This window comes from Corvus moneduloides, chromosome 5, assembly GCF_009650955.1.
Source record: "Corvus moneduloides isolate bCorMon1 chromosome 5, bCorMon1.pri, whole genome shotgun sequence".
Lineage (NCBI taxonomy): Eukaryota > Metazoa > Chordata > Aves > Passeriformes > Corvidae > Corvus > Corvus moneduloides.
In genome coordinates, this window is record NC_045480.1 from 72,137,215 (window position 1) to 72,161,349 (window position 24,135).

General features: G+C 41.3%; 1 protein-coding gene across 47 annotated transcripts in view; it reads right to left on the minus strand.

The window, feature by feature from the left end:
• Positions 1 to 24,135, minus strand: part of LOC116444642 (ankyrin-2-like) — a 278,123-nt gene that overhangs the window by 121,593 nt on the left and 132,395 nt on the right. For 25 of the 47 annotated variants that reach the window (XM_032110250.1, XM_032110248.1, XM_032110241.1 and 22 more), the window contains exon 1: positions 7,418 to 7,567. The exons of the other annotated variants lie outside the window; for them this stretch is intronic. In XM_032110250.1, the coding sequence (XP_031966141.1) occupies positions 7,418 to 7,552 (135 nt within the window). In that variant the 5' untranslated portion in view covers positions 7,553 to 7,567. Of the gene's footprint in view, positions 1 to 7,417; positions 7,568 to 24,135 lie in introns of those variants that run through there. 47 annotated transcript variants of the gene reach the window in all.

A 24,135-nucleotide genomic window follows, 5' to 3' on the forward strand; every position in this document is an offset into this window, starting at 1 on the left:
CTGGGGGAGTAGAAGGCTTCAGTTTTCAAAGGACAGCTTTCATCATAACATTATCCAAACCATGCAAATATTTGTCTTAAATCGTGTCTATAGAAAAACTATTCCTGCAGGTTGGATTTGGGTTTTTTTTCCCCCTCCAAATAAGTTAAATGACCCCAGTCTGTCCAAAATCACAAATATCTCTTTGAGAGAACACAGTCCAGCACTATGGGCTCCTGAACATTTCTCATCTACTAAATACAGTTTGTTAATGGCATGCTGTCAAAAAGAATTCAAAACTCAAGTCTAATAACCAAAGAGTATGTTTACACCTTAATTTAACCTATTTGGTTTGTGTATTACAATGTATATCTGAGTAGCAATAACCCTTTCAGACTTACCTTTCAAACACGGACTTGGGGATGCACTGCTTTGACTTCATGGAGAAAAATTTATTTAGCTGTAACTTTTGAAGATACTGTCCTTGATCAGGACACGAGAAAATCCTGCTTTACATAAACCAAAAAAATCAAATCATTATCAGTTAAAAAACCTCTGATGGTCAAGTGAATCCTGTGTTATCACTGCAGGTCAAGCCAGCGTTAAGCCACAGTTAGTCAATACGGCAGGGGCAGGCGACAGTGTTGATGCCATTTACCAGCTCCAGGGTTGTGAGGCACTGTTCGTCCAACAGCTGTTTGTTTACTTAGCAAAATGCTGATAGCTTGAGAACTCTTCCTCATTAAGCTGCTCCTAACTGACTGGTACCTCATGATGTTAATAAACTCAGTGAATGCCTGGAGTTGAGAATTCAGCTCATAGCAGAAGGAAAGTTGCGCCTTCTAAACTCAAGTTTTCATGGCTTCTTGATGTTATTCAGTACTTAAAGATGCAAAGGGAAAAAATTACAGGTATGCAAACAAGTGCCTTTTTTTTTTTTTTAAATTCCCTACTTTCTAAAGTGTCAGCCTAAGCTCCTACCCTTGAGACAACCACTAAATTTTGTCCCAGTTGGCTTGGTTATTCTCTGATTTCAGGAACCATCTGTTCCAACCAGCCATCATTTAATTGGGTGCAACTCTAAAAGTGGCACAGACCAGGTGCTACCATTACCCAACTCGCTTGTCACGTACAGATTTTTGCCCACTAAGGAAGCTTCTTCCATACCAGCATTCAGATGTAAAAGGGGGGAATTCAAATATAATGCTTTTCCTCATGGAATACTTTCTGTAAAACTTGCCAGTGAGTTTATCAGTGGCTCACATTTTATCTACTGTACACTAATTTCTTTTTTTTTTTTTAACTCAGCTGAAGGAGCTGCTGATCTCCAAAGGGCATCACACTAGAAGATGCAGCAGTGACTGCAAAGAGGCAAAGTTTTTTTATATTTTTTGCTTTTAATTAAACTCCCAGAGCAGAGTCTGAGCCTGCAGTTCTGATATATATGCCATAATGAGAGCTAAATATTCCACTTGCAATGGCACAGGCTCAGTAATCTAACACTGATAAATGACTTAAATGAGATAATAACAGCTATAATGGAAACATATTTTCCCAGCCCTTAATGAAATAACATTCATCTTCTGAAAGAAAAGAAATACAACAGTGTTCTGCTTTCAAAGCTACTTCCATTGCCCATAAAAATGTGTGTTTTCATCCCATTCATTTACTGGGAGCGATAAAGGAAGACAGATTAAATCACAGAGCCTAAAGAAATTTCAGTATCTAAATTCCTGGATGAACAATGGGCTAAATTTTCTTATTTCAATATCAAAACAAGTATTTTTATCACTCAGCTTCTCCCATTCAACCACGTACAGGCATTTCAGATCAGATTCATCCTGCTGTGTACCTATGGTTGTATAGAATTCGTTCATGAATAGCTGAACTGAAAAGCCCACAATTCTAAAATAGCAGTTTTCACTAAACAAACATCTTGTTCTCATAACCTAGAGCAAGTTCTTATCCAGGAAAATGACACAGCTGACCTTACAATAAACTAATATTTATTACAACAACAAGAATCTCAGGATTTGTGAGATGTGAAGAGGAAAATAAGCTTTCAGAGGTAAGAGATCACCAGCAAGTTAAATATACTCTGCCAAGATTAAGCTAATAGCATCTAGCAATTAATTACTTTTAAATGTCAAATGGCTCTCTAGATTGATATTGAGGGTGATAAATATTCTTTAAAGTATGTATTACGAACCTGAATAATTTAAGGTGCCTTCGAGTACTCAGGCCAATTAACCGTCGAACATCACAAAGGATATGGAAAAGCTGGCAGCGCTTTTTCCGCTATCAAGCTGGGGCTGTGGCTGGAGTTGCCCTCACTACACAGTTACAGACATTGTGGACATGGGCCCACACTTTGGCATGAAGACTGTTGATATTTGCAGCAAAAAATACTTTGTAATAACAAGATGGCGAAATAGGTACGAGAAGAGAGAAAGCTTTTGTGCTATACACTGCATATGACCCACAATTAAAACAATCCTTGATTTCAAATCAAAACATTTTTAAACACAGCAAACTATTCCCTGACCCAGAAACCTGGGATAGCATAGACCAGATTCCAAAGTGACCCTTTCAGTATATCCTGTGTTCCTCAGAATGAATATTCTCTCATTAGCTCTGCCAAGGGATGTGTGGGAGCACACATTATGCACTACCAGAGCAGGTGGGAAGGGTAGCGCTGTTTGCATTTATTATACATATTGGTGAAAGCTTTCTTGTGTCAGACAAAGAGGCTGCAACCCAAAGGAGATACAGCAAACAGCAAGATTCAAGACTTAAAGGGTCCTCAAGAAATGAATTTCATTGGTATGACTGGAGATGGACAAAATTATGGCAAAAAAGAAGCTCAGAAAATAAACTAGGTTAAGTGATTTATGATTTATGCACATTATAAATAAAAAATGTATTGTAAGTCCAACATATTTTCATTAACTTCCAGTAATTTCAGTATTGGCATAAAACAGTTCTGTGGTAGTTTCATATCTTTCTATGAGACTGTTCTCAGAAAGCTGCATTTGGAATTTAGGAAGTTTTTTATTGCTGCTACATTATCCCAACAAACATATTTTTGAGCAACATAAGGAGGAGAAAACTGCCCAGGTGACAGCCATACCTGAACACCAGTTCCTGCTCCAAGATCGCTCCAATCAGACACAACTGAACAACTCTTAATGATGATGGAGACTTGTAATTTTCACTATGGAAAAGCCAGGCTTCACCCATCCCATCTTTTGATAGTGATGGGAAAGTTCTCAATTATTCATAGGGAATGGCTTTCATTTTAGGCTGGTTGTTATATTTCGACACCTTTGACTCTTTTGCCAACTCCGTGAAATTCCAGAGCTTGCGGGATACCATCCAGCCACTCTTTTCTCTCTGCTGGAATGCACAAATGCCTGATTAGTTTGGTTTTGTTTTTAACCAGAGAAGAATAAAGGGATATTTTGGCAAACCACTTTAAGCTATGCTTGATTTTTACCACATCTTCAAGTCTAATTGGTCTCAAACTAAACAGATTTAAGTTATTTGCTAAAGGACGGTTTAAACACACACTTAACTGTGTTCCTGAATTTGGGCCAATATTGGCAAATACAGTAGCAGCAGAAGAGGAAGAGAAAACCAATGTAAAATTACCCCTTCCTCGAGCCAAGAAGCAAATGCCTTCCATAAACCTTCATGATCCTTAGCTGCCTCAGACACCCGTAGGAGTCCTCCCACTCCGTTCATTAACTTGCCATACTGGCCCGGCTGCTGCTTGTACTGCGTCAATGACGGATTTGTGAGAACTGAGGCAAAACTGCATAGTTTTCTGTGGAAAAGAATGGAATAAAAGTCTTTTCCCCAGCTGCATGTCCTTTCCAAAGGCAGTACTTGAAATGATAAAAGTTCTTTTAATCCATACCGATTTTACAATATAAAGCAACATCAGTTATCAGGGTTCTCATCCAGGACAGCACATCAGTACTAGCTGAACTTCAAGCATGTGTAATCCCTGTCGTTCCCCTGAGCTATTCATCTTCTCAAAAACAAATTTTTTGGTATAAATCCCAGCTTGGAAACAATGTGTGGGTGTCTGAATTCTCATTGGCATGAGTCTAAAAAGCAGACTCTCAAATGTACCTGGAAAACATAATCTGTGTATTTAAAAAATAATAAAAAGAGGAGAAAAAAACCAAACCACACTGAGAAACAACAAACCAAACCCCAAAGGATTTGGGTTGCAAGAATGAAGGATTTTATACTTGGATTAATCCTAAAAACTAGAAAAATCTTCAATACTCTAAAAAACAGGAATGTATAATCCTGTTGTTTAATGGGAACATTTCTGGTGCTGAAATTTGAGAGAAAGGATCATTTAGCCATTTCCTGAAACAGTAAGGATTTGGGATACGTTCAGAAGAGTCACATGATTAGTCTTGGTTCTCCTAGTTAACACACATTTACTGAAGTCTCTTAAATACTGATATGGAACCAAGATTTCCTCTATGAGAACTGAATAGTATTAAAGGAAGGAAAAATATTTAGGACCCTCTGGATACCATATATTGAGATGTTGAGATGTTGGTAAGAACTGTAGAACTTGGCAGGCATCTAAATGGTTTCCATGGAAAGTTTGAATTACTAATGATGTTCCTAAATAGAGGTAATAACACTAGAACACATCTAGAAAAAATTAGGATGCCATTCCAAACATTATCTAGCAGGATAATAACCAGGCTGAACAAAAATCCAGGCTGTAAGTGAAGTTTTTGACAGACTGTTGACAGATAATTCTATCACTCTCAATTTTTCATCCCCTATGACCAAAGTGACATTTCCTAATAAAAGAAATGTACTAATACCATCCACGCTAAAGAGTCAAACTGCTTTACCCACCTAAACACCATTAACCGACCGCCCATTGATTCAAATGTACTGGTTCCATAAAAGAGAAAAAATGATCCCATGTTGCTTTGAGAGGGACTAAAATAGATGCAATTAAACGGGTGTTACAGCAGTTTCTAATTCAGCAAAACTCATTGCAAAGATCTTACTTGTACAGAAAGGTAAAAGGAACACTCAAGTAATAAATGAAGAATCTTGTACTCCTGGGCCTAGATCTTAATTCAGCTCTGGCCAGCAGAGAGAAGAACCAGTTTCACCTGACTTCACCTGTAGAAAAGCAACAATGATGTAAAAGTCCACACTGCCAAATCCACTGCCTTAAGCAGGGAGGAAAAACTCCCATGAATGCTGCAGTAGGAGTCTGGCACAATCCTACGCTGAAACTCAGAGAGCAGTCTGTCCCAGGCAGTCTGAAATACCTGGTCCTGAAGCAGCAGACTGTATCTGATTCTTAGTTTAGAAAAGACTAGATTAGCAAAGCAATTTTGTTATCTGAACTGGCTGAGTATCAGCTGTATTGTTCTGCATCTCGTATCTGCTACAAGACTCCTGGAGTCATCATACTCAGCTTGATGCGGCAACTCTTTTTAATAAGACAAGACAGAGAGCATGGCTACAGTTACATAAAGGCAGCGGAAAATGTATAGCTAACAGGGTTTTCTGCTGGATACCGTATGCCTGTCTGGGGGAAAAAATAGATACACAATTTCTCCCCACAGAACAAAAGTTGGCTGACGTTTCTAATTTAGAGACACCTCTTTTTCTTTGAACTTTTGTATGGAATCGTAAGGATGATGAGAGACTGCAAACCTTCTTAGGGAAATACAGCAATTTTCCTTTGTAATCCCCCAAGCACTGCAAACCTGAATCCAGACAGACATTCTAAAGAAACTTGGCCAGTCCCTACCAGGGTCATATAAAGCCAAGATCTTATGATTGAACACATCAAAGACATTATCAAAGTGCCTGATCTCTGCCTGCTATGAAAAGCTGCGTAGGCTGAATGAAAAGTATCCAGAAAAACAGAAAGGAAAAGAAACCTCAAAGATCACATGCTGCTCACTCCTGCCTCCTCTGGGGCCTGACCTTCTGCCGAAGGGCAGCTCAGAGACTGGACGTGCCGGGAGAGCTCTTTCAGTTTGCTTATTTGTGTCACAGGGGCGTCCATACCTTTGCTAACAGCTTCAGGGCAACCACCTGAAGGGAGATCTCTGACACCCAGTGAAACCACCCTCGGCAATGGAAGCAGGCCCATCCTCCCCCACAGCCCAAGAAGTCCCACTGTCCCTCCCCGACTGTGTTTCCCATCACAAACACTGGAAATTATTTGTTAATTCAACCAAAAGCTCCTTGGTAGGAGAAAAAAAACCTGTCTGCATGCTCAAAGACGTAGGTTACTTTCTTGTTTTAGCTTGAAGAAAGTTTCATTTCATAGAAGTTTGGAACTAGATGATCTTTAAGGTCCCTTCCAACCCAAACCATTCTGTGATTCTATGAAGAACAGGTCCAGCTGTGCTGTCAGTGAAGTACAACATAAAACTGGTCAGGAAAAATCCAGCCAAAAGAAATGTTCTACCAGAAAGCCAGGACAGCATCAAAAGTGTTTTCTAGGACAATGCAGAACTCTTTGCGAGCTGCTGCCAGGAGTGCCTCCTTTCCTCTTCCCCTATGAACACTGGAACTCAGCTCCCCTACTCCTCTATGCTGCACTGCAGTAAATGAGGCATGTGCAGAGCATCAGGTCAAACTGAGACCAATTTTAGTACAGATCAGTTGTAGAGAACACAGGATTTGGATATACTGACACTGAAGGTTTACTCATCTTCCTGTTCTGCCAGAAGTTTTGACACAATATACTTCCACTGCCAACTTTGAATGAAATAGCCACTTAACGAATTTCTCAAACAGGATTAGAAATAAAGGAAAAAAAGAGAGAAGAGACACTTCATTTGCCATAGCCACTATACAAGAGTTCTCATCTTAAGGATTTTCTTCTGACTTGCAGCACAAATGCTGACATTACTGCCATAAGCATGACACACCCCCCCCCCCCCCCTTGCCTGTGCCTGGTCCCACTCACTGTAACCCTCATCTGCATTAGGATCTGTGTGGCTCTGCCTCGACTGCACACAGAAAACAATGCCATGTACTAGGCAGACAGCAGCTCAAAAGTAAGCTACTGAGTTCAAGTTTGGAGAATGATCAATATAGGATCATTCCTAGCAGTTGTGCAAACCAGGAAAACTGGGTAACATCCATTCATTCCAGGGCTTGTTTCACCCACGGGGTTGTCTCTTCACACACCCAAACCTTCTGGTAGCTGATAATGCTTTGAAGCCACTGCATAAATCAGCAACAGCTGCTTTTTAACCACAGTCAGGACAGCAGAACAAAGATTCAGCACGGACACGTTTAGCAGATCCTTCAGTATTGCAAGCTATCCAGTCAAGTTCTGAGCAAAGAGATCCTTTGCAACATGCACTACCCTCATCTGCATTTTTCCCTGTGATTCCTCTTTTCTTCAGCCAAAACTTACCAGGGCTTCAGGCTCTTTACTTTCTTCACTGTTGTATCCATAATAATCAGGAGTTTTATCCAAATCCTGTATGTTCCCTTGTGTCCTTAAGCCCTTCTCTGAATGACAAGCCTGGCAAATTGGTGCATTGCCCATATCAGTTCTTCTGCTCCCTCCGAGCAGGGGGATGGCCCTTGCCCCGCAGCGAGTGCCCAGCGCTCCCGAAGGACAAGCGACCGATCAGCCAGGAGGAGGGTCCCGCCTACGCTCTGCTCCCCGGCCACTCGTCCCGGGCTCCCTTCCCCAAGCCGTCCTGTGTCCCAGAGAACCCGAAACCCCAGCAACTGCGGGCAGCGGTCGGTGACCATTTCCAATTCAGGCGCTGCCTGGCTATTTTTACACCTACCAGGCCAGCTATGCATGTCAATGGCGTGGGGTGGGCCGGGGGACGGCTCCACAGCACGGAGCCGGCCGGCCCAGCTCGCAAAGTCAAAGTCCCACTGGGTGGAATGCCCTACACACGCGGCTTATTGAGTTACCCAGTCGCGTGCCTTTCAATGTTTTGATTTTTTTCCCTACCCTGCCCGATCTCACTGTGCTTACATAAAGCACTGAATTTCAGAATGTTGCTAATGCCTTCTGAGTTTCTAACTCAGAAATATGATTTCTTCAAGTCTATTATTCACAAACCAAGATAAAGTGGATGAGCACAGATTTCATGACCATTTAATCCCTGTGATTCACATGGTATCTCATGTTTATGTAGCCAGTAACTGTGATGAGCTTGCTTTGGACTGATATGTCCCCCGGGTATGATTTCAGATGAGCTCAAATGTATCCCAAAAGGACAATATCTGATGCTAGATCACTTTTGCTCTTGTTTATGTCGTTTGATCTTGTTTGGGGTTTTTATTATCAACTTAGTTTAGGGTTGGTGTTAATATTTTAGCTAGAATAGTTATGATTTAAAGATGAGCCCGAAACAACAAAAAAGACAAAGGAAAATATGAACAATCCCACCAAAACTGAGAATAAGAACATTCTCTCTAGGCTGGAGTTATTTATCATGATTGCACCCATTAAGATAAAAACAATTTTCAGGATTGCATGTTGGAATCTACCCATTATCCAGAACAGGCTTAGTGCAGAATTAAAAACCAGTGAAAACAAACCACACCACCAAAACCCAAACAAAACAAAGAGAAAAAGGTAGTTGAGCATTAATTGGCAGTTTTCAAACACTTCAGGACCAGCTGGGGGTAGCAGAGGCAGAGGGGATAAAGTGTTTGTAGATACCGAAGTCCTGCGGAATTACCACACCATGCACATCCAACCCCAGTGGAGTGGGGCACGTATTTGAAAATTTAAGCCCCAAATTCCTCAGAAGCAGGAAAATCCTCAAAGAATTTCAACAACCAGCCAACTTTTTTTTCCTCTTTGGGGTTTCAATCCATTGCCAGTATGGCAGCACACATGAGCAGGCAGCTGTGCATGGCAGCCTATCGATTCCCACCCAGTTCCCCTTCACAGCAGCACCAGTTATGATCCAAGAGACCGAGCTCCTCCCAGCCTCCCTTAAGGATTATTGATGGGTACGAGGTTCTCTCTTGTGTTCATTACCCTGAGGAGATTTAAAAGGGCTCTGTAATTTTTCCTTGCTGATGAATGCTCCAGGATGGATCACTCAGCACCTCAGGTGCTGTGATATGTAACAAGTACTGATACATGCTGGATAGACACATGCACAGCGTAGTTAAGTTAACTGTTGTTTCTGCCTTTTTGAAATTTTTGCCAGCAATTGAATTGGCAAATGTTTCAGAGTGTTTGTGCAAGGCTCACTTGCCCATAATTACCTGACACCAATTTCCTTCAGCTCTTCCAAAGCATTACCCTGTGACAGCAGTAAGATGTGTACACACTACCACAACTTCCTAGTTTAGTTATCAAAATAAAAGGATGCAAGAAGGAATCCCACCAAATGCTTGACTCGACCAAAGTTCATCTAACCAAGGTTCCAACATAAACTGGAACTACAAATCCCTGGATAGAGCAAGCTATCTAACAGGCAATTAACTTACTGGAAAACACAAGGCACCACTCAGAGGGAAAGGCTGCCCAAACTCGAGTAACAGGCGTTCCTGGGAAATGCTGCTTGTGGAAAGCAACAATCTGTATAGCCATGAGAGGGAGAGCAACGAAGAAGCTTTCTGCCAGAGCCTTTCAACAATATTACTGTTGTTTGTCCAAATGGCCCCAAGTCTTTAGGGCAAATTACTCAGAAAGCAAAAACGTTCGTGTCCTGCCAGACTCAGGGCATCGTATTCTAACAAAGTACATGTTTCACGATGGAAGGCTCAAAGCCTTTGTGGAGGAACATGTTGCTCTGTGTCTGCATTTCCATGCTCTTTGCTGTCTTGTTAGGGCTGCAAATCCACCCCAGCAGGCAGCAGCAAAGAAATCAATCCCAAAGGCACAGTTTGCAGGCACAGAGCTCATGCCAAAGCACCTCAGCCCTCCTCAGCAGCCCAGCAGACCTTTTCACAACACTAACTCCAAACCACAATTACTCCCTTACAGAAGAAACCTTCAGAAACGTTCAAAGTGCCTGTAAGGAGGCGAGCAGAGTATCCCATGTATTAAAGCACTCATGCTAAGGCAGAGTCCCTCTTATCCCCCCCAAATGGCAGTAACATTCTAGTTTCTTCCCTAAAGAGTTTCTAAGCCTGAAGCACTTGCGATTATCAGCCTTAGGGCAACACAAACCAATAAAGCCCTCAGCAAACTTTTGGGAATTGCATTATTCCTGAAGAGTCTCACAGTCAATGTTGCCATGGCTAGATACTCTCAGTTTGTTACTACTGGCCATCAAAAAAGCAGCGTGGTACAAACCCACTGGTTTGCAGTGACTTGCAAAATCCCAACCAACAAGGAAGAAGCAGTGAAACCCAAGCTGTAAGCTCATTCCAGAGGGAGACTTCATTTGATGGGATACCATTCCACAGTCCAGGAGTGGCAAAGTTTGAGTATTTTAAGATGAAACAGGACCAAGGACAATCACACACACCCACATAGGCAGCAACAGAAGCAGAACTGCTCTGCTGCCAGGAAAAATGTTTCTTTATCCTTTTTTTGCTATTAATATTAAAGCTTAGTTTGTCAGTAGATGTTTCAATTAGCATAACCAAAATGACAATTCAGGAGCCACTGTAACAGCTTACCATTTAGTGCTGCAAAAAAAAAAAGGGGGGAAAAAAAGGGAAGAAAAGACTTCCAAGTATCAAGAAAAATATCAATTGTTAGCAACATAAATCCCCACTTTTATTATTGTTAAATCCTTCCCCAAAGAGCCATTTCCCATGACACTTTTATGGTTAAACACAGTAATTAAAAAAAAAAAAAAAAACAAGAGAGAGAAAAGAGACTACCCTGGGACCTATATACTTCTCTAGGAGATCTCCCAAACTTTGAAATTATTCCTAAATGCAAATTCTATCATTCTTGGGGGCTCTTCTATGGGAAGGTCAAGTACAACACTTGCTTCTAAGCAATTACTTTGGGTCAGATCTTGAGCTCATGTAGATTATAAACTCTGATGAGTCATGACTTCATCTCATTTATGGCCCCCTTTATGCTTTACAATAATGACACTGATGAGATCACTATTTCCCAAAAATTCAGCCCTTTCTTCCTCTGGTCACAGAGACCACAATAAGCAATTCCTAAAGCCTAAGCAGCCTTTACAAAGGGGCCATTGTCTGCTCCAGAGGACCTAGCAAAAAATCCTCCTCAGCTTAAATATTTTGAGTCCTACCAATTGCAAAAATCTATTTTGAGCCATATTTAAGAGGACTTGCTCTGCTTCTGATGGTGAATCATTTGATACATTAAGCCTAATGATCCTCTCTGGACAGCTCTTAATCCAAGCGGCACCGTAAATATTTTAGCCACTACGAAGAAATGGAAAGAGATAACCTGAGGTTTAACCACTGCAGCTACAGATCCTGCTGGCACTGGATCCTACAGATCCTGAAAATTTGTATAAAATACATACAAAAAGGCACCTGAGCCTGCAGCATTCTACAGATAAAACACATCCTTACTTTGCAGATAGAGGAGCTTTTGGATGACAGGCGCGGCACAAGAAGGCAAAAACAACCCCAGATCTCAAAGAGATGCCCTAACGGGCACAGCAGTTTATGTATCACCTATTTTTCTCACAAAAATTGCAGTTGATACTTCTTTTCTCTCTCAGTCTTGGTTCCACCTCATGGGCAATGAAAGGCACATGTTAACATGAAGTACTGAGTTACACAAGGGAAGTCTTACAGGGATTGTTGACTCATCACAAAACTAAAAATCAGTGCAAGGAGAAATACTCAATAATACCCTGAAGGTAAAGGGTTAAGATGCAGTTCTGACCCACCCATGCCAACACAGCTACAAAGTAAATTATCACTTCTCATGCTCAGAACAGCTTTTTTAAAAATTTCACCAGAACTAAGGCATTTTTTGAGAATTTCATGTTTTTATATCCTCCTGTTGCACTAACCTCTAATTGGTGCCTATTTTTATCAGTCAAAATCTAAACCAAATCTCTGGCCCTTTATTAGCTCTGGTTTTTCTTCCTTAACATAGACAGCATACTAATTCTGCCTTAAACCATCTTGTAGGATATTGTGAAGCTATCACATTCTGACTTTGGAATATCAAGTAAGGCCTCAATTCTCTTCTCCAAGAAAGTAATTCAATTTTCTCTTCTGAATACATCAGCAGGAGCTCACTGATGATTCTGAAATCCCCACATCTCTTAAGCTCTTGTTGCTGAAATACAGAAGCTTCTGAAGTTCTCACTTACACTGGGTATCTTACGAATTTGATACAATTTTCAAAACCAAATATTGCCTATTACTATATAAAATGAGTTGGGGGGGGGACTATATATTTCATATGTAACATATAAAAGGTAGTGTGCCTCATACATATAGGAATACAATGTATAAAGTTTGCCACATGTTGCATCTTTTGCTTTACTGTAGAGTTTAACAGAATCAACTAACTCAATGAGGAATGAAAGATAATATCAAATGCATAATTTTGACTTTGCTAAAGATCTTATTCTCAGGAATCCTCAAAGAATTACATACTTTTGGTTAATATTGTGCCCCTGATTTTAGCTTTTCCTCTCCCATTGTACTAATGACTGCTGTAAAGGTGCATCATTGATGGTAAATGATACAAAGTGGTTTATCACAGGTTCTTAAGCGAAAACCCAGAGTTCATTTACTCAGTTTCTCTTTTTTTTTGCACCTTGTGCCTCTCTGCTATCTTGGGGCCCATTAAATACCTCTGTTAGAAACAAGAGTTACTATTAATCCGCATTAGAAAATCCTTATATCCTGAATATTAAGATATTTATTTTAATGAATTGCTCTTGATGGCTAAACTAGAAACATAAAGAGAATATTACTGCCACTCAAAACAAGCTAAACCTAATGCCCACAATTCCCACACCAATGTGAGTTAATGCACACTGATCTAGGTACAGGTGCGCACACGCAGAGTATACTTGTATCAAAGCTTAAAACAACCTGGCTGTGCCAAGTGCACCCACGTTTAATTGAGCCACAGCCATAGAACTGCAATTTTTCTATTCTGCAATATTACAGCTGTGTTATATGTGCTCAGCTAATTGCACTGACAGCTACTTGGAAAAACAAAACAGAATCCAGCATTACTGACTCCAAGTCTCTGCCTTTAACAAGGCTTTGGTGCGGATGAACACACAGCCGCTTTGGAACAAGCTCCAAAGGGTTTATCTTCCCAATTTATGAAGAAAGAGTGAGTCATGAAAGGAAAAATTATGTGCTCTATTCACCACACGTCAACAAACAGTACTTGAAAGCTTGGGTTTGTACCACTCCTGTCTAATATTTTGCCTTTCCCCGTACTGACGGAGTTGCAGTAGATGATAAATAAAAGATGACAATCTTCCAAAAGCAATTCCCTACGATCAAAAGGGTTCTAATGGAGTACAATCGAGAATTTTTGTTTCTGTAAGCAATCAATTTGTGCCTTATAGTTATATAAATCATCCAAACAAGGGCCAGAATAGCGTGAAAAACAAATAAGTCTGCTGAGTAAGTGACTAAACTTCATTATCACAGGCATACATGCAGTTTTGAATAGACAATTTGAGATCTTGTGATTGAAAACACACCTTTACATCATTGCTCAGCTACTTAAGGCCCGCCACCCAGGGAAAAAACCAAATCACCTCCATGAAGTTAATAGAAACACCAAAGGACATAGTGAAGAGCACATCATCTGTAACCAAGTCTGCATCAAACTCCGCTGTAATTCTGAATAATGTATAAATTAGAAATTGTGAGATGATGACCAACTGACAAAGCAAGTGCTTGGGCACCGCAGTCTCTCAGGATTGTTAAAACCAGCAACGCCTATGAATTAAAAAAAGCCAAGGAAGGTACAATGACAAAACCAAGCAGTTTATTTCCAGAGAAATCCTAAGAATGCTGTAAAACTCTGTTCAGCTGCCATTCCTAACTCACGATACTGTGAGATGCACATTAATGGTGCACATCCCGTGGCTGTTAAACACGAGGCAAAATAACCAAGGTTTTAAGAACAGCTTCACATTCTTATGAGAAATAAACGCATAAGAAAGAGATAATCAAATAACCATTCTTTTTGTAGAATGACGCATTAGAAAATTCAGGGAAGCATAGGACAGGACACCACCTTTCACAAAAAAAACCCCACAAACTTCTGAACTTCAAGAGGAGCTTCACAGGTTCTCTGCAGTTCTCAGTAGCACCCAGCACATGGGATTCACACAAAAACTGCCCTCATAGAGCAACACAACCCCAAATTTAAACTGTACGGCAAACAGGAGTTACCCCCTTCTCTGTCTGGTATCTCTGAAGATACTGATAACTCATGACCAATACTCATCTGGCTTACCTGGGAGCCATAAGGTATGGAAAGTAACATGCAGCATGAACACATCCACACAAAAAACTGGTTTCTCTCAAAACCCAATAATGCAATTTTAAGAAAAGCTTAATTACAATAGAACCAAAATTAGGTGCTAATAAGGTCCATTAAAGGACCTCAGTTAAAACAGATGAACCAGCAGAAAACCCAAACATACATAAACCCCCAGATTTACTACCAGCAAGAAACAGAAAACTTTCCTAAATAATCTTGCATAAAGCCTGTGGCTTTCTTTCAAAATTTTTTATGGCAAGAAAAAGGCTATAGCATTTATTTGAAATTTTATGTTACATTCTAACTGTAACATTTGATCACTACCAAACAAATTATGTTAATAATTAATAGCCTACAGTGCCCCGAGAACTGAGGGAACCCTTGGCCATGACCACTCCCCCACCCACCCTTAACGAAGTCCCAAGACTCCAACACAGACAGAGCCCAGGCAGGTGGGAGAACTCAAATCAAGCAACAGAGAACTACATCCCTCAGGATGTCCAGCCCTCTTCCAGTAGGGAGCACCTCTTCCCATCTGCATTACTTCTTGTCAGCCCCGTTCTGTCACTGCTACAGCTCATTTATTTGGCCGCAAGTGACAAGATGGAAAATAGGTCACAACCTCCACAAACCACTCCCTTCTCCGACATCTTCTCTCAATACTGGATTGCCATCTTTCCTCTCTGACAGCATCTTCCCACCTCCAACTGGGACAGAAATATATAACATTTCAGTTACATGGAATAGAAAATTCATGTATTTCCAATGAGGTAATAGACAAGGTCAGAAATAGATTCCACTTTATCCAGACCTGCCTTCTGTTAGCCTTCCTTTCAGAGAGTAGCACTTCCTCCTACAACCAGCCTGAGCTGGGAAGTCCCATGGACTTCCTTAGTTAAGTGCTCATCTAGAGAAGAAGAATTGCTAAACTGCTCCTTAATCTGTACTACAGTAAATAAATAATTTTTAAAAATAGGGAAGAGGAACCAAGATTCCCATCTCATTGGAACCAACCCCCTATTTTGTGGAATATAGCACTAAACTTATTCTTTCCTACTAGATTTGTACCTTCAGAACTCAATGCAGATGATCTTCCAGAACAAAAGTGAAGCTTGTGCTGTATTTCAGATATAAACGCCTACAATCAGTCATATGATAATGTAACACTGATGAAGTGAAAGAGTACATGTAAATATTTCAGCCTGAGGTCATGAAGGCAATCACGGACAAAGCCCCACATCACAGGCCTTCATCAGGTTGACTACAATTCCCACTTGAATTTGCAGTTTACACTCAGAATGAGTAAAAGTAATAGGGGAAAACAAAGCAATTTTGTAAGCTAAACAATGGCCAAACCCCAAAAATGAGTAAAAGCACATCTATTACACAATGATCCTCTAAAACAAAGGAATTTTGTATAATAAAATACTCGAAGAGGCTACCATTTGCCAGGCCAAATGAATATTAAGTGAAAGACCTCAGATCCTACATGAGAGTTCCAAAAGTCCTGCTGCACTCACAGTGACAAATGAAATTCTTTATTACTGCAGAGATGACTCATTTATGGGTAGATATCAACACCACAGGGGAAGCAGCTGTCTGATTAAATGAATATTTGTCTATTCTTATCCATTCTCTATGAGCCTGCTCCAGCATCTACTGAAGTGAGCCTGATCTTTGCCATTGGATCACAGTAGGATCAGTTTAGCCCCGGCCAGGAGGTCCTCTCTCACTCACTGCTCCAACTCCCTCCAGCACTAAAGGACTGTCAAGGACGAAAATCAAAGAAAATAAACCCCATGGCACTTCTGTCAGCCATGTTCTCTACAACCCACAGCCTCACTAATCAGCCACAGAATGACAGAATCATTTAGGAGGGAAAAGATCCAACTGTTCCCCCAGCACTGCCAAGCCACCACTAACGCCTGTTCCCAAGTGCCACATCCACACATCTTTCAAATCCCTCCAGGGATGGTGACTCCGCCACTGTCCTGGGCGGTCCGTTCCAATGTCTGACAGTCGTCCTACATGGCAAAACTTTGACTCTTTCTTGCTTAATCAGCAACCACCACCTGATGCTGCATTGTCTTTGCACAGCAGAAAAGCACCTATTTTTAATTTTTTAACACTTCCCCAAATATCCAAGATAAAGACACTGATGCCCTGAAGCAGCACTTGGGAAGGGAAGACTTGAGTTCATTCCCTGATCCTGTTTTTCACTGACAACAGGGGTCTCCCACCCCCACAAACTCTGAGCTTCTGTATTAATAATCTCAAGGCATGGAAGACTATAAGCTAAAACAGGCAGCAAAACATATTGCAGATAGTCCTTTCTGAACTGAAAGGATCGCTGAGTGGAAGAATCTCAACTGTTGCAAATCATTCTTAAAAGTAAAACCTGAGAAGAATATTTAGAATTTATGTTCAGATGGGCTAGAAGTGCACTAGCTCCTTTGCAAGGAAGCATACTTGTTCTGCAAAAGGCATATGGCACCTCAAGTTCCAGGTGTTAGGAAAAACCACCTTCATTTTACTCCTCTGCTTTTGCAGATTTCTCTCCAATTATATTTGTCATTTTCCAGCACTTTCTGCTTCTCTGTTTATTTTAAGCATTATTTTTAGATGGGTATTAAATTTACAAATAGTGTCAGAATGCCAAGGCTCTCTTCAAGGCCAGCAACACCGTGATTTGAAGAGCACGGGTCACAGAACGTAAGACTTACGTAAAGAACATTTTGGACCTCAACGTACATTTGCATGACATTATTTTCCACTATTCCACTCCACTATTTCAATTATTATTAAATAATCTCTCCTTCAATCACAGAGCTATATTACAGAAAGGGCACACATGTTTAAAAATTACATTGGAAATTATAAATCACTAAGATGGTTATGTAATCGGAGGTGAATTATCTCCCAGTTGAAATCATCTGGAAAAAATCTAAATCTCTTGACATCATTAGCAAATCTTTCAGGGATTTCAATGAGTTAAGATTATAATATATACTGTTATAAAACCAAGTGCTCCTTTATAACCTTTAATTACAGTTCCCTATCTCTAAATTATCCTTGTTCACCTCAAACATCTCTTCCAGAAGAAGGCTGGTTCCTCTCAAGCCTTCTGCTTTTGTATCATTAAGTTTGCATATTGAAGTTGGTTTAAAAAGGACAAAATACTCCTTCCTGTGTTTCACACTTCTGGGCCAATGAGCATTACTATAACTATGCAGAGACTACAAAATAATGATGGTTTATTGCCCAAAATGATGGAATGTGTGCTGCTAAAAATCCAGCTAGATGATGTACAAAATGGCTAAACGGCAATAAAGAGAAAACTGGTGTTAATTAACCTTTTCAACCACCTGCACATTCATCAGCTGTAGCAACACCTTGGTTCCTCCTAAGCTGCCCTCAGAGAATTTCCTTCATTCCTCTGTTTTAACGAATTTCCAAGCACTGCTAAGAGCACACACACTAAGGTTGGTGTCAGAGCTCTGCTCCACAGCTGCAGGGACAAATCCTCCATGGATCGGGGAGGGACACAGAAGCCCCATGTTGCCTGTGCTGGCACCTCACGTCTGCAAAGAACCGTATGCCATCTGCACTCCTGCCAGCACCGCATTCCCATCAGCAGTGCCACACCACAGGCATGGGGAGCATCACCAAATCCCACACCAAACAGGTTAAGTGCTAGGCTTCCTTAGAAATCTGGGGAAGACAGCCAAGCACGTACTTCCTTAAGCTTGGGAGAACTCGTGCTGCAATGCAGAGCTGGCTCTGGGCAGAGCTATTAATTATTTCTGATTTCACTTGTTTGGGAAACCTTTTCCAGGGCCTCATCATTCACCAGGCTAATACCCTGCACCACTTGAGGGCACACACAGCTCTATGAAAGTACCTACTGCTAATACCTGCATCGCAGGAAGGGACAGGTTAGTAAATAAATTATTACCAAAGGAGTGCCCGAGTGGTTGTCTACGCATCAGACAACACTGCAGGCTTTGTGCTGTCCTCGCCATAACCAATCAAAGGGAAGAAAATACAACTTGGGGGATTTTTTGTGATCCTAAAAGTACCCCTGATGCAGTGGCCAGTGGCCGCAGCTGCCATTTGCCAAGCACAGTCAGGCTGCACAGCACAGACGCCGTGGCTGTGGGGGCAGTGGGGGATGGCTGGATTCTCCCAAGAAAACACAGCAGCAGCATGGAGAATATAGCACAGATCTCCTCTAGTTGCTATGGAGTCTCCGTGCATTTCCTCAGGAGAACTGTGCTGCGATACAGCAATTGCACTGACCAGTCAAAATAACTCTTTTTTTAAAAAAATCTGTATCACTTTCTGTCTCCAGCAAATGTCATTTTGCAAAATGAATCAATGCTCATAAAAGCCACCCCGCTCTGCACACACAGCTTGCCATGGCAGTTTAAGGCTCACATCAGCATTTTAGATTTTACTCAATTCATCCTGCTAAATCATGTCCCTGTACCAAAACACTTTCAAAAGGTGTCTATTCATAATCTTTTCCATGAGCAAAATAAAGAGAAATAGGCATCATTTGGAAAATGACTGGTTTTTCTTTTGCTGTTACATAAAGTTCTGAGGTTTTAAATTTATTTGATGCAAGAACGTTATTTCAATAACAAGGAGCAATAGCTTCACACTGACAGAAGGCAGGGCCAGATAGAATATCAGGGAGAAATTGTTCCCTGTGAGGGAGGGGAGGCCCCGGCACAGGTTGCCCAGAGAAGCTGTGGCTGCCCCTCGATCCCTGGAAGTGTCCAAGGCCAAGTTGGATGGGGCTCAGAGCAACCTGGTCTAGTGGAAGGTGTCCCTACCCATGGCAAGGGATGGAATGAGATGATCTTTAAGGACCCTTCCAACCCAAACCATTCTGTGATTCCTTGACTCCCAGCAGTAACCAAACAGAGCTAATAATAAATCCATGGAGACCCTGTGGAGGGGCTAAAACAGGGATAACTTGCACTGTTACCTGACTTAACTAAGTAGAACTGAGTCTCCCTGGCCTAGAAATGTGGATGGCAGCAGCGATTCCTTTCCCTCAGGCAGCTCTAATGCCCAGCACCATGTTTATCAGCAAAAATAGAAAAGACTAGCTGAGCTTAACTATTCTCCATTTGCATATGGGGGCCGTTTGGGAAATCTTAGTTACTGCCTCTTCTGGTTCCAGCAGTGAGACTAATATCAACACAGTGCATGTGATTTCTTTCCTCCCTGCTACACTGGTGCCTTTAAAAAGAAATGAAGCAGGGGAACAAGAAGGCTCGAGTGGGTCCAGGCAGTCCCTGGTAAATCATGGCCTGAGCAGCAAGGCACAAAGTGGCTTTTGTCTGCTCAGGTCTCCTGCTGCACTGTCAGCCTCACTGGTTCTGAGCAGTGACATGTCTCTGTTAGACATCCTGGCATAGCAGAGACCAGAAAGAGTAAATAATTTAAAATAAGCTTAAATTATTCAACCTAAAACAGCTTAGAAAGGCTACTAATTATGGTTGTGTTGGTTGAAATCATTTTCTGCCAGCCTGGGGAAACAAGAGCTACACTCATTTTGGGTGAACATCACTTGTCAATGCTGCCTTATTTTACACACAGGTATAAAGAGAAGGCAGATCTAAATTATCAGGCCAAAAGAAATCCACACCCTTCCTCAGGTCACGTACAAGAACAGCATCACATTAATATTTGCTAACTATGAAACACTGCGAGTTTTTCCTGACCCAGACAATCAGTCTCACCGGGCTGTTTCAGAGCACAGGCAAACAGGATAACTTTTTAAATCTTGTGTTACCTCCCTCCCCTTTCTCCTCCTGTTCATTCTTATCCTATCTTCATCAGAAAGGGATTCTGCTGGAGGACAAAAAGCTGATCTTAAACAGAAACGTGTACTCTGAAACCTTACTCAGGCTCACCTCCCTAAAATGTGTCTTTTCCAAAGCCCTAAGGAGCTAATGAACCCGCTAGATTTTGGGGAGGTTAACATGCTAAATCCTTCATTAGCATCAACAAATAGAAGGCAATTACAGACTTCTTTTAATTGCAGCCTTTGTTTTCAGTCACTTGTAAAAGGGCAGCTGGCATTTAATCTGTACTGATCCATATGTAGAAGGTCTTAGCATAGGAATGAGTGTTAACATGGTTTTGAAGCAAATTCTGAAAAACTATAAGCAAAACACTAAATCTATTTACAATAAATGGAATTTCCATAAATAATTACCAAAAGAAAAACCCTAGAAAAGCACCAACTCTGTGAACCACCTGAAATTCACTTGATTACATTTATCAGATTTCAGTAATTCGTATTATATGCTCCAATACGATATAGAACTTGGTAACACTGGGGAATATCTACTCCTACCTGGACAACCCCATGGACTGAACAGGAAGAAAAATGTTGATTATAGCTGTCTAGGGCTAAAAGGACAGGTTGCTAACAGGCACATTCATCAAGATGTAGACAAGTATGGAAGAGCTCAGCAGACACTCAAACAAAACTACCAGCCCCACAAGAGCAAACGGAGCTGCCTGGGATTGAAACAGAGAACAGGAATTATTTTTCACAACACTTGAAGCAGCACCTACTTTCTCAAAAAGTAACCCAGAAGATGTTATTTAAGCAGAGTCAAGTCAATAAAGTATGAAAATCCATCTGACTGCCAGCTGTAGTATTTTGCACCATGTCAGGGAATGAGGTGGTGCCTGAATGGCAGCACTCCTGCTACCCTGCTCAGGGCTGTACTCCCTGTTCCCACCCTCTGGATGCACCATAGATTGGCAAATATATCCACCAGGGCATGGCTCCAGCTTTCACCATTAAACTATCAACTCAGCACTCATATGCCACTCTCACTTCAGGTGCCAAACTTTCCCCAGGAGTTCAGTGGAAAAGCCTGAGGGACTAAATTACAGAAGCCAGATTTCAAAAAGCTTGACACTTCACAGTTTAACATCTGACATCCTCATTAAACATTTTTTTTTAACTGCTTAACACAAAGCTGCCCAAACATCACATGATAATTCTTCCAGTGGTGCAGGAAAAACCACGAATTTAAAGGACACAAAATAGCTTACAAGGAGGCAAACAAAATCATCCCCAAAGCCAGAAAAGTTTATCAGGGATGATTTCCTACAATGTGCAAATGCTCCCTCAACTTTTTTTAATCATTCCTGCTAAGTTAAATTTGCAGAGACAGGATAGGTGGACAGTCACCATAGGTAGGTGCTGACATTTCTCCTCTCTAGGCTGCTCTTTTAAAAGCTCAGCAGAAGTTCTTTTTACTGATTAAGACAAGGTGAGAGACAAACTTGGGCATTCTGGACACTTTCATAATTTTATGGAAACAATCACATAATGAGTTAATCCAGCCATAAAATCCAACGGGTCTGCCATGACATTGGATTGCACCCAGCAAGCTTTACAATGCGAAGGGATTTAGCATTCCAGGAACATATTTTCCTCCTCCTGCATCCAGTGTCTCACACAATAGAGCCAAAAGACCTTGTTAACATTTTCTCCAGTACTCCAGATACGGATTCATTCAGCTTAAACTTGTGAAGAGGCACAGCCACCCACAATACCAAAACCACATTGAGATAAATAATCTGTGTTTCAAAATACTGTCTACATATAATTTCTTAAGAGCAAATAAATCTTGTATTTCTATAACTATCAAGGAAATTAACTTAAATACCACAGAGAAATCAAGGAATGATTAGACAACAATATAAAGGTGAGCAAATTTAAACTTGAAAATTGCTCCTTTCCCATCAGAAGCAAAGGAATCGGAGATCATTAATCTTGCTTCATTTTGGAACACTGTATTTGTGCCCATGCACATCACACCCCTCAAACAGGACACAGAGAAAATGAAGCAGCAAGTCCCAGTCTATTCTGAAGTGCAACGTCATCTAAAGAAGCTCCATTTCACAAGGAAGCAAACTAGTGAGGTATTATTTTCATGCCCAGAAATAGCTCCATAAGGAAAACATAAGCTTGAGATACAGAAGGAAAATGCTCTAAGGGCATCAGGAATAGGCACCTCCTACGCAAACGCTCCATTACAAAACACCAAAAAAGTTTTTTTCATGGCTGGAGAGGCATTTGAAACATCTAGAAATTCTAGTGAATCACAGAGATGCTTGCCAAGGCAAGAACAAAACACTGAAGAGACAAGACATATTCAGTGCTAAGGAAAGAACAGCAGGTTAAAGCTGCAATGAACCTTGAAAGTTCAGTATACAGAGGTCAAGCAGTGAGAGACTCTTCCCTTCCTTATCCTGATACAAACCCCACAGGGATCCTGCAGCAGGTTCACACCAGGTGAGATAGTGGCATCCATGAACCAACAAAGGAGTGACCAAGAGCAAAGAACTGGATCTCTGTGCAGCTTCCTCCTCCTTGGGATGCCTTTTTCTAGCACACCCAAGCACTCCTTAGTTCCTCCATGTCCTCCTTGCTCACTGAACTCTGGCCCTTTCCAAAGGGATGAACTCTGGGGCTGCCAGCCTCACTGCAGAGCCAATATACCCAATGACAAACACCCCCCCTCCTCCCTGCCAAAGATGCGCCTGAAATTCAAATGGGCCTGGATCTAAGACAAATCTGACAACATTTTCTATAACGTGAGAAGTCTTTCATTTTTTCTTTTCTGAAAAAGAAGATGGTAATGTGAAACAAGGTCTGCTGTTGAGGTAAAACAAAGCAAACTCATTCCCTGTCTCCTGCAGCTCCATAATGGAAGCCACTTACTGCATGTTGCCTCTTCCCCACACACGCTGGAATTCTGCTGAGAGCAGAATCCCTCCATCCTTGTCTTTCGGCAGATATTGTCCAGCAGCAGTTCTGTGTGAGCTTCAGCAGTGCTTGAGGTGTCAAGGGAAGGACAAAATTCACCTGATGTTATCGGTTCTCAATCCCTTTTAGCAAACAGTGATGAATATTCCAGATGCTGTGCAACATTTTATGCTAAGAATGCTGAACTCATGAATCTGGCCCTCAAGAAGGTATAAAAGTTTTTAAAACCTTTTTATAATACTAAATGCTAAATAAATACCCAACTACTGCTAGTAGAGACCAGATGTCAAAAACTGTCCCCATGACCGATGGCAAAATAGTAACAGCCATCAGCTTACCACGTCTGTAACATTCAAATATCAGTGTTATTTGGCAGCAGAACCCATTTTTATAACAAGCTTTTTTCTTTGGGATTTTATGTGGGTTTTCAGAAATCTTTTCAACGCTTGTCACATGCAGAGACAGGAAGCTGTGTCTGCTTAGAGAAGTACTTTAGACAGGGAGAAGCAAGTGCGTGTTACATAGAGCCGGGGGCTAGGCAGCTGGATTCCCAAGCTATAATTCCAGTTTTGCTGCTGACTCAGTGAGTGACCGTCATGGAATCACCCCAGTTCCCTCACCTCACTCTGCAAAGGGTGAACCACAGGCAGCCCTCTCCAAAGACACCGAGAGGCAAGTGGGGCTGGGCCTTATGTATCGTGAATTTAGGTAAAACGGAATTAGTCATGCCTACATTTCAATATAATCTGTACACTTGAAGCTGCTCACCTCCTGAGTTACTACCTGGCTTTTAATGCTCTTGATACACTTGGGTATCCACACAACTATTCAGAAGGCTGGGGGGCTGTTTACATACACGTGTTTGCACACATTGCAAGAAAATTTTTTCCACATTGCAAGAAAAGGTTCCACCTGCCTAAAA